Source organism: Anoplopoma fimbria, chromosome 20 (genome assembly GCF_027596085.1).
Source record: "Anoplopoma fimbria isolate UVic2021 breed Golden Eagle Sablefish chromosome 20, Afim_UVic_2022, whole genome shotgun sequence".
Lineage (NCBI taxonomy): Eukaryota > Metazoa > Chordata > Actinopteri > Perciformes > Anoplopomatidae > Anoplopoma > Anoplopoma fimbria.
Genome location: NC_072468.1, coordinates 16,959,082 through 16,970,447, shown reverse-complemented (window position 1 = coordinate 16,970,447; position 11,366 = coordinate 16,959,082). Strand labels below are relative to the sequence as shown.

Genomic DNA, 11,366 nt, shown 5'->3' with positions numbered 1-11,366 from the left:
GAAATTGTCTGTTTGGCTTCGTGCCCCCGTCACACACAGCAACTGCCTCCTCACGAGCTTGACATCATCAACAGCACATGAATGATTTCAACTGAGGGAACTTAGTGATCACACATTAGGCCTCTGGATGAATCAGAACGAATACCATTTCACTGTGTCTATCCGACACATTTCCTCAGCACAGAGATTCATATCATTTGACATATTAAAAAAAAAAAAGTGTGTTTTGAGATAACAGCAAAGGAATGGCTTTATCACAAATGAGTGAGGAAATGCTATTGAGGTGGGTAGGGAGGTACGCAGTTCCAAAACGAAGCTTGGGAAAGGTGTAAAGGGTTATGTGGACCCCCAGGTGTCTAAGAGGGGCCTGATAATTACCTGCATGGCAGGCAGCTATTTCTACACAGGTGGGTGGGCTGCTGCCTGTCTGCAGCAGAGGCTGGTGGAGCCCTTCATTAGATGGTCCAACGATGCTCTACCGGGTGCACTTTCACTCACTGGTTTGCTGGGGTGGATGCAATTACTGATTTCCTCATAATGGTTATTCCATCACTGAAGAACAGGAGACCACTATAAACAAAATAAAGTGCTATTGTACAACGCAGAAGCTAGTATCATTCTCAGCAGCTACGCAAATACACCGACAGCTAAGGATTCATCGTAATGCATAATGCATGCAAATTAACTCCAAATAAAAGAGGAAATATTAGTCGTTTTTCATTTCACTTCTTGTATTTCAATGTTTTATTAATTTAAATAATTTAAAATGGACACAAAATATCCAGCCAACAGTCTGCACAATGACAGGAGATTCAGAGGCACATTCTCCATCCAAATTAAGACAGCGCTTCAGTGAAGTTTCCTTGGGAAATGTAGGCCCCGCATGCATTTAGTACAGAGAGAAAACCTGCCCAGGAAACTCTGCCTGCCAGTGCAACGAGTGGGGAGACAAATTCTATCAAACCTGGAAGTTTTTCCGACAGATGTCTTCTCAGGTACCCACGTAGCTGGTGGGAGAGCCGGGTATCTGAGAGCACATACTGCTTTGTAGGGAAGCAGGGTTAGTTTAAGCGAGTCACACCACTGTATGTTTAATACAGAGATTAGATAATTACATTTTTTTTTTTAATAGTATTCTGGCAAACTACCCTGTTCCCTCAGTCACGGATCTAGGTCTTCACACACAACCACAAGACAGCTGAATATGAACATGTCAATTATAAACAACTTTTGTAAATACTGGACAGTGAAACAGTTTTAGAAAAGAAATAATAATAAAAAAGAAAAAAAGAAAAATTTAAAAAGGGGTTGAGATACCTTGGAGAACATAGCCGACCTCTTATACACCTCTTACAACTCCTTCCATACGCATTCAGATTGCAATTTGAAAAAAACTACTTAAAAAGATGTTACAATTTTGTGTGACATTAACAACATTTCTATCCCAATAGTGAACCCAACGACTTCTTGCACAATTGTTTAGCAACTTCTACCTTTATTTCTGTGTTCAATTTGAAAACCTGACTTTAATTTGAAGTAACATCCTGGTTTGGGCTCCCGAGTGAGCCTGGCTGAGCAGTACACAGTACCATCACAGCAGCAATAACCAAGAATCACTTTCAAGAGAGCCGATATCAAGCCTGAGACAATAGTAGTTATCTCATTAATGGACAGACATTAGAGGTCATGTTTAGCACAGTGAAACCCATTCCCTGTCTTAATCATTCACACTAGGCCCAGGGAAGAAAAAAAAAAAAAAAAAAAAAAGACAGCGGATGGCATGATTTCCGCAGTGAAGGTGTTGTCTTTCCTTTCAAAAGAGGAAGAAACATTTTATCATCACGGCTTCAGGTATATGAATAATTAACAAACATGTAATGCCAACAGGACAAACTGCAGGCAAAACAGAAGTTAAGATATGAGTACAAAGTGGACAGTCTGAATAGGTGGTAGAAAGAGTCAGAAAAAAGGGAACAAAAACATTGTCAGCACACTTCAATATTTATATTTACACACTCTCGCGCTCACAAACGTACACACGCACACTGAGAATTTCATGGAGGTATTAAAGTCGCCTCAACGCACGCTTCTTATCTGCTTTCTTTTTCCCTGCTACATTAGTGCTACTACTACTGCTGGTGGTACTGGCTCCACTGGCCCCGTTACCCAGAGCTGCAGGCACAGATGCTGCACTGGGCCCCGCTCTCTTCATGGGGTCACCTGCGTGCTTCTTCGGCTGTGGGCCGTCATTAGGGTCCTGAGGTTCCCCCGAGGTCCCGCCCAGTGCGTGGATCTCTGTGAGCAGACGAGCACGGGACTCATATTCTGCATAGTCCTCTAACAGCAAACGCCCGGCCTCTTCGTTCAGAGCCGACTCCGGATTTGGATGGATGAGAAGACACTTGATTGTCTGTGGGGGAAATAAAGGAGATTTAAAAAAATAAATAATGTAAAAGTGGTGACGGCAACACAGCTGACACTCAAAGACTGACGGTTCTGCTTACAAGTAACACATGTCTGAGGCCGAGTTCTGCCTTCCAGTCCCTCTTCAGCACGTTGACACAGATCTCTCCCTTGTGACCCACATTGGGATGAAAAATCTTGGTCAGGAAATACCCCTTGGGTGGAACCGCAGGGAAGTCCTTCCCGAGGACCAGACGCATTCGGAAAACGCCACCAGCAAACGGAGTTCCCTCTGTCAAAGCATAAAGAATTCATCTCATGAACAGTATGTCATGACTGTGCCAAACTTCATCCATGAAAACAACGAGGGTCAAGGAGCGGCAACTCAATCAGCTAACAAAAATGTTTACAACAAGGTCAGAATCTATTTGAGTTACGAAGAAAACTGTCAAACACACTATAATGAATATGTGCGCTTAAAAAAATATACTCTATTGCCACTTGAAACTAATGACTGAATGGAGCTTATGTCTGTTTCGGATATACAGAGGTCCTACAGCTTAAAGCAAGTAAGATTTGTGACTTTTTTTTGTGTTTAATTCAATTTGAATTTCATTACGAGCACTATTAAAAAACTAAATTATAGGGGAAAAAAACACATCAATTACTTAATGTGGTGGAGCGGGGGTTGAACAGAATTTGGAAAAATCTGGCATCTGTTAGCTTGATTCTCATAGGCCCGTGTTTGAAACACTACCTGCACAAAATACACTGAGCCTCGCAAGAATTGCTTGGTACTGGTTTCAGCCATGCCGTGAAATAACGGTCGAATAGCAAATATTATAATTGCATTGCACTTCCTATGTCGTCGCTAGATAGAAGACATCTATTGCATCTAATCTGAGCATCCCGGCTGCAAACAAAATACAAGTGTTGTTGGTCCCACAATCCCCCGATCTGTGTGACGTAGCTTTTGTTATAGTGATAGTTTGTTTGCAAATATCTGATAACAATACCAGTGTCTGTGTCTAATGAATAAACCATGCAGTGTTGCAAGTTGGTCTGTGGAGGAGTTAACAAAACATGGACAAGTGTCTGGCACTTCACGGCGTACTTAATAACAAGGTCTGAAGCATTAAGCTCATAGTGAGAAGATAGCATGGACATTGTGTCACACTGTGTGGTTTAAGTGGGTTGCGTGTCTCACATGTTCTTAGCAACATCTACTTAATTCAAATACACAGCCATTTTACATAATATGTACATTTTTAAGGAGCCATGGAAAGGAAACAATTTCTTCTTTCTAAAACTGAGATGTGAAAAGCACTGCTGTGTGAGATTGTAAAAAACTTGAATGAATACTGTAAAAGACAATACAGAAGACCAATCTTTGCTTAATAAACTCTGTCTTATCATGCTTAATAAACTAAAACTGTCTTACCATGAAACAATTTCTTATTTGAGAATGCACAATAAATAAGGTGTTATTTTTAAACATTTTATTCATATATTATTTATGTATATGACACCATATTGCAATCCTTACCTGGTCCTTCGATTGCTGTATGTAGCTCTGTTATGTCTTCCTCACTGGGATAAATCTTGATACCCTCAGGCGGGTCTGCTGCTAAAGCTGAAATTTCTTTATAGACCAAGCGAAGAACATGAGGAGGCAAATTCTCCACATTGGAGTTCTGGAGAGAGACAGAAAGATGATTTAGCCAAATTAGAGTTATGCATTTGCAGGGCTCAACAACAGGGATGCCCGATTGCCTGGGGAAGGTAAATGCCACGTCGAGCTAGTCATTTTAGCAACTCACCTGCACGGTAAAACATAAACACATTGGAGCAAGTGAGCCTTCTCGCATCCTTCTCATATCTTTTGAGAGTTGCTCATGCACAGTACCGATTGTTAATTGATAACTGCTAATACATTTTTTAAGTATTGCGATCAGGCAAGTAGTTTTCTAACCAACTTGTAGCAGGGGAGTGGAAAAAAAAAAAAAAAAGACATTTACATTGAACCCTGATTTATACAAACACAGACTTACTGCAAGAGACAATCTCAAAGTTAGGGGGTATTGTGACAACTGTTGAGCTGCTTTACGGACATCAGTAACTTATTAACTGATGGAGAGGGAATTCACCTTGGGGGAAAGAAAAAGCAGCTTTATTTGACTGCTGTTGTTTCCTGGAGCTCATCACCAATGCAACTGCCAAGTATATGTGTTGCGCAATGATTTATTAATGGTCATAAATCATTGCGCAACACCAAAGTAATGATTTTAATGATGTCCACACAGATTGTTCGATTTTCTGTGTTTTAATAAAACAATATAAAACAAAGCTCAACCATCACTAAACCCCAGCTGGCAGAAGACAAATCCACCATCAACTCTCTCACCCTCCATACGTGTCTCAGTCTGTGAGTCTGGTTGCTCTTCATCATGTAACATTACTATATTCACAATCATTTCATCTCTTGCTGGTGTTCAGGTTGAGCTGCAGAGTCAATGACGCCAAGGTTACACCACGTAAGTGATGTTAGCCTGTAAAACTAGAAAAAGTTTAAAAAAACTAAATTAACTTAAGTGGCATTCACACATGCACGAGCCCCAGGTCACCTCACTGCCACGATGAGGGGACTGTGATGTCAGTGAAAGACGCTCCAGTCGACCGGTAACTTTAACGTCACGTTAGTGTTTCACACCGTTAGCGACACTAGCCTAGCCTCGACCTGATAACGCTAATGTTACAGCTGCTCGACTGCTGTAACATGTGTGATACAGTATGTAATAGCATACATATATGTACAACACTATACACATGTAGATGAGGATTCGTGATTGAAGTCACAGACCCCAGCAAGTAGTCACAACCCTCATTAAAAGCTCGACGACTGGCGATGGCTAAACATCGGATCAAGCTAGCAGCTACTCCCGTTAGCCTGTTAGCTATAACCTCGGCCCCCCGACTTACCATCTTCAAACGGGGTTCTTCTGAGGCGGTGAACGTCTGGCTGGTGTCAGATATGAGGAGACCTTTCCGTTGTGTTTAAACAAAACTGTCTATGGTGGAAACTTAGCCGGGTCTCACTGACTGCTCTTCTTTTCTTCTTTTCGTTGACACAGGAACAAAAATACGATTCTCGGTTTAACCTACTGCCGCCGACCAATGGGCTTCCTGATGACGGTATACGTCACAAACCGTGAGCCAATCATGACACAGGAATGTCGTTGCGTCACAGTTGGACGCCCTATCAGCCACACAGAATCAAAAACATGACCGATGCTGGTCAGCTATTGGTCCGTTTGAAAAACTCCCACACCCCTGAAGAACAGTGGGGAAAAGATAAATGATGTTATGTGGAAAACAATTGAAATGCACAAGACAATACACTGCATATCACATCTCAACAAAGGTGGATGAAGGAGAACATTAGTAGAAGAATACTGGTATTTGATGAGTAGGGCGAAACGTATACATACAAAACTGCAAGACTCTATTTTTTAAAGTCTGATTTGGTTAAGTTCAGTATAGCTTAAGTTACAAGGGGGAACACATGAAATCACACACATCTGCAATAAAACTTTTCATACTGGTAGTGGATGTTGTGCAAGATGCAGGAGTCAAGTTTGTTGAGTGATCTACAACCAACAAAACAACACAATTTATCGAAGCAAACAACAAAAAAGACATTGTAATAGTGCAGGAGTTTGAAGAACCCCCTTGGCAACCAGCTGCATAGATGGCCAATTCCCTTAAGAGTGCCAATAATACCAATAAACCAGTTTGTAACAACAAATCTCTGCATAAATCTCTGCCTTGTTCTCACAGAAGCAGCAATACATTTACATAGTTTAGTTAGATGTTTTTCATATATATCTACATGTATGTGTTCAGACCTAACTATAATACATTTCATATCAAGACCATAAAATATCAAGATATAAGATAAGAAGATAAGATTAGAATAAATGCATTCATTACATTATGAAAGATTCTCCCATGTTTCTATGTAGGCCCCTGAGAGATGACCAGACAGACCTTCAGTCATTTCTTCGGAGCATGTGTTATATAAATATTCATCGATTCATTTTTTGCCATAGGTTGTGTTTTTGTTTTATGTAATAGCATATACTGTATCTTATAAGTAGAGTTAAACGTTAAGTTAAATGGTAAATGGACTGTTTTGTATAGCGCTTTTCTAGTCTTTGACCACTCAAAGCGCTTTTTACATTACTAATCATTCACCCATTCATACAGTGATGACAGGGGCTACCATGCAAGGTGCCACCTGCCCATCAGGATCTCTCTAATCATTCACACCCATTCACACCCATTCATACACCGATGGCACAGCCTTCGGGAGCAACTTGAGGTTAAGTGTCTTGCCCAAGGACACATCGACATGGACTGCCGGAGCCAGGGATCGAACCGCCTATCCTCTGATTGGAGGACGACCCTGCTCTCCACTGAGCCACAGTCGCCCAAATTCTTGTGTTTTTTTCTTTCCTCCTGCTGCATATTAATTTGCATTGCTATTTATGTCATTTATTTGAATTATAATGGTATGAGGGTTAAAAAAAAAAATTATACTCTTAAACACTTTAGATGTGTGTAAAATGTGTAATATTTCCGATATCAACGATTATAGTCCATTATTCCAACCCTAAAGCTCCATCATTTGAACATCAGTTTTTTTAATACCATAAAGTGTAACCCTTACCATCGTCAATAACAAGGCCCAGCACTAGAGGGCGCTTCAACACCACGTCCACAGTGTGGAGGGCTGAACACGTCAGTGTCCACAGCAAAGGAGATCACTTTCCACCATCGTTAATGTAACTGTATCTTTTTATTTAAAGTAGTCAAACAGACTCACATGGGGTTAAAGGGATTTTTTTCTCGCTGCTGTCTGTAGGGTAAATGGGCGTGACAACCGCACAACAACAACAACAACAACATCATCACAACAAAACATCGGATCCACTTCCGGGTTCTGGATGCAGCTGTCAGACTCTAGCATCTTTGTTTTTTTCAACAGGGAAGCGTTTTATCAGCAGGTCAGTAGCCTCGTGCAGCTATTGTCGATTAATACTTGTTGACTTTGCCGTTGTTTTGCTGCCAGCGAACCAAACACTGAGAATAATCAGGAGGTTGTCACAGGTTTGCAGGAACGGTAAGCATAACCACTTTTAAGTTATTGTTAGATTGGATGGACTGTGAACTGTTCTGCCTCTGATAGCTAACCTTAACTGTATTATAGCTCATGTGTATCTGTTGACGGTGCTCAGTGTCTTGTGTCTGTGTGCAGAGAGTTTTAGTATGAGCGAAGGAGACGTGTTTCATGAGAAGCAACGATTGGAGCTGTGCGCCATCCACGCACTCAACAACGTGCTCCAGGAGCGGGTGTTCACCAAGGAGACAGCTGATGACATCTGCAAACGGTAGGGTCATGTTTTCAGGAGGTGTCGGTGTGTCTGCTCATGTAGCTGCTTTGTATAAACCAAAAAAGCACATTTAAAGTAAGACACAGTAAGTCCAATGACAGAATATTGCCCCTTTTGTGATCCCAGCCCTCCATATATATTACTCCACAACATGTGGTTACATAGCCTCCCTATCAAAACGTTATTTCAAAACTGTTATGCAGCAGCTGGTTGTATCTTCAGTTACTTTTTGTGATCCCCTAGATGTCTGCTCAAAGAGATAAAGTGTTTGCGAGAGGTAAAACCAACGATTTAAATGCAACATTTCCAGAGCCTGCCATAGATAATGTAACAGAGAGGAGGAGAAGAGCGGAGTGGTACAGTCCTGGTTTTGTCCCAGGCAAGCATTTTATCATCCCAGGTAGACTCATAGACAACTGTGGGTTCACAACAAAACAAAACCTTTAACATCTAACCCGCTGCACATGTACAAGTGAAGAAAAATACATTAAGATTTTCTCTAAAGGTTTGCAAAGGGAACATCATTTGGCAAAATTATGGAGTAACATACGAATGTTGTTTATATTTTGATCTAGTTTCAATATAGCTTTAATGCTGTTTTGCAATGTGTTTGACAACAAAAAAAGACTTCCACTGACAAATGTTTCAACAGCAAATGTAAACCAAAACCCAGGTCACAGGTTTCTATCCCATTGCTTCAAATCAGCATCTTTTAAAAAGCTGAAAAATCCACAGCATCAAGACTTTTTGGAGCAGTTCAACTGACATGAACAAATCACTGACTTCTGGATTGCTCACAGTGTTTTGTGAGATATAACATGAACCTTCAGGGAAGAACATTAGTGGTGCACTTTCCCACAGCAAAATCCATTGCATTTACTAACTTCATTGACGGAAAAAAACATGAGTCATGGTCTTGGTAGTTTGTGAGTTTGGCTTAAGAATTTCCTGCGGCAACCCTGTGACTTCAGTGAATCACAGAAACGTTGTCAAGGTTCTTTGAAACAAATTAAATATGATGGGCAGTTCTGAAAAAATTCCGTATTCCATGGATGTTGAGAGTTAAGTCCAGACTTGAGGGGATGTTTATACACGAAAGATTGAAAACAAACCCTCAGAGCTGTCCTGACACCAAACAGACCTGGCAAGAAGAGGCTTAATTTAAAACAGAGCTGTAACAAATACAAGGTGGATCTCCCTTTAAAATGCTAATTTGCTCTGGTACTCTCTCTCTCTCTCTCTCTCTCTCTCTGCAGGCTGGCTCCACAGTGTGTGGTGAACCCTCATCGCTCAGTGTTAGGTACAGGAAACTATGACGTCAACGTCATCATGGCGGCACTACAGAGCCGGGAACTGGCTGCAGTGTGGTGGGACAAACGCAGGTGAGTGAAACACTGTGAGCTTATTGAAATCTGAAAGTTTTAATGTACTTTGCATATTCTGGGCTGGTTTTCAGTTGGTTATGCATTTATCTTATTTCCATCGGAGCTATACGGATACAGATACATTAACTCATTGTTTGGAATTTAAACATTAAAAGCAAATTTATATATTTTATTTATTTTTTAAATACAGGACGGTCCAGAGCCTTTGCATGCCAAAGGTCCAGGGTTTTATTCTTAATGTCCCATCACGGGTATCTCTGGGGATCGTGTCCCTCCCACTCCGAAGGCGGCACTGGCTCGCGGTTCGGCAAGTAAATGGACAGTACTACAACCTGGACTCCAAACTGAAGAGTCCCGCCTGTATTGGGGGAGAAGCAGAGCTACGGTAAGAATGTGCATTCACATCTTTACAATGTCTCTTTAGAGCAGACATGTAATCTGCGTGTCTGAGTGGCTTGACTTCTGTCTCAGCGAGTGAGTCATCCCATATGAGTGGTCACATGGGGCTTACCTCACTGTTTTGTTTGTGTTAGAGCACACATCTGACCTCTCTCTGTGTTCATGTCATTCTTACTTTTCCCCCTTGTTTATAAATGTTTCTCTTTCAGCACATTTCTCAGCGAACAGCTTTCTCAGGATGTGGCAGAGATGCTCCTGGTTGTTCAGCGGGAGGTGGAGGAGGACGGCTCATGGCTGAACTCTGACAACCCAAAGAAGTGATGCTTTGGGACATACCTTTACATAGTATGGGGAAGAAAATCCTCTGGGATAATGACAGACTTAAAAAAAAAAAAAAAAAAAAAAAAAAAAAACCTCAGTTCAGAAAACTCTTCAGGGAATGCACTAAAATACATTTGATATCTACACACAGGAAATTCCAAAGAGAAGCAGAGACCGGCGTTTACTCCTGAGATGAAGAACTGTTTTGATTGTAACAGCTGTAAAAGCTATTTCTCCGATATGACCCATGTATATGCGTTGTCCTTCTCTTAGTACCTTTGTTTTTAACACTGGGAAGGTGTATCCAAGCTAACAAAGTTTGAAGCAATTGGGGCTTGTTTGATGACCCTCGAGTTGTGACTTATGACTGAACTTTTACTGTGTCATGGTAGAGAGATTGCAGTGGTTGTGCATGAAAAAACATCTGCAATAAGGACACCTATACTACTTTGATTACCAAAACATAACCATGACAATAGATCAATATGTGCTGTGGCTACAAGATGGCCGTGTCAAAATGCATCAGTTATAAAGCAGCACCTGAATGCATCATCTCTACCCATGACCATTATGGTAAACCTCCTATGCACTGCAGTTAGATTAGTTATCACTGTTTGTCTTTGTGTGTGTGCTCACAGATACAGGTGCTGTGAAGGCATCACCTGGTGAGGCATTGAAGGGCCACCAGTGTCTTTGCATGTTTTCATCCGTTAACTACTACGCTCTAAACATGCCAAGGTTTTTAGATATTTCAATTTGTTTTGTTGTCTTCCTGGCTGCCTTTGCTTTCCTCTCATTTAGCTTTAGTGTAAAAAAAAGAAAAAGAAATACACAGAGACTTAAAGTGTGCTTGAGAGCTCTAATCCATCACAATGAACATTGTCAGCCCCCTTAGTTATGTCATTGATGTGTGATAATGCAGCTGAACCCACACAGTAATGAAGCTTTGACCAATTAAAAGCAGACAGGACTTTGATTTGGATGCATTATTAATTTCATCCAGTACATTTCATCCTTTTTATCATGAATGAAAGAAGATAGAAAGTTATTTTTGTTTTACATCTAAAAGGAAAGTTTGCAGGAAAATAAAGAATACTATTTTTGATTTGTTTTAAATAATTAACATGCAAAAACACTGGTTCTGTGACTGTATGTAACCTTTGTAACGTTTGTAAATTGTCCCTCCTGTTGATCTATGCATATCCAGAATAATAGAAGCACCGTCTCTGGTACACTCTAGTGACTAACTCACGCATAAACCTAAGCTCAGAGGTTCGAAATAGTGAAACGTATTTATATTAAACTTTGACCTCTTGTTTTAAGTATGAATCTCTTGTAAAGCTTGACGTTTGTTTCGTACATTGCATTGACTCGTAGACACAGTGAAGACCAGGTGACGGTAATT

General features: G+C 40.8%; 2 protein-coding genes across 3 annotated transcripts; one reads left to right on the top strand and one right to left on the bottom strand.

Moving 5' to 3' along the window:
- Positions 1 to 728: 728 nt before the first annotated feature.
- On the bottom strand, positions 729 to 5,590 carry ube2s (ubiquitin-conjugating enzyme E2S). The gene is made up of 4 exons (XM_054622064.1): positions 5,383 to 5,590; positions 3,950 to 4,097; positions 2,505 to 2,695; positions 729 to 2,410 (listed from the first exon to the last, which is right to left on the bottom strand). Exons 1-4 carry the CDS (start codon positions 5,383 to 5,385, stop codon positions 2,066 to 2,068), a joined length of 687 nt encoding a protein of 228 aa, XP_054478039.1. The 5' UTR covers positions 5,386 to 5,590; the 3' UTR covers positions 729 to 2,065.
- A 1,580-nt stretch (positions 5,591 to 7,170) lies between these two features.
- Positions 7,171 to 11,284, top strand: josd2 (Josephin domain containing 2). Of its 2 annotated transcripts, none has more exons than XM_054621899.1 (5): positions 7,171 to 7,585; positions 7,721 to 7,853; positions 9,113 to 9,238; positions 9,432 to 9,626; positions 9,850 to 11,284. In XM_054621899.1, the coding sequence occupies exons 1-5, from the start codon at positions 7,333 to 7,335 to the stop codon at positions 9,959 to 9,961; spliced, it is 819 nt and encodes a 272-aa protein (XP_054477874.1). In that variant the 5' UTR covers positions 7,171 to 7,332; the 3' UTR covers positions 9,962 to 11,284. The 2 variants fall into 2 exon arrangements, with proteins under 2 accessions (XP_054477874.1, XP_054477875.1); XM_054621900.1 differs by having other exon boundaries at positions 7,381 to 7,469.
- The last annotated feature ends 82 nt before the right edge of the window (positions 11,285 to 11,366 follow it).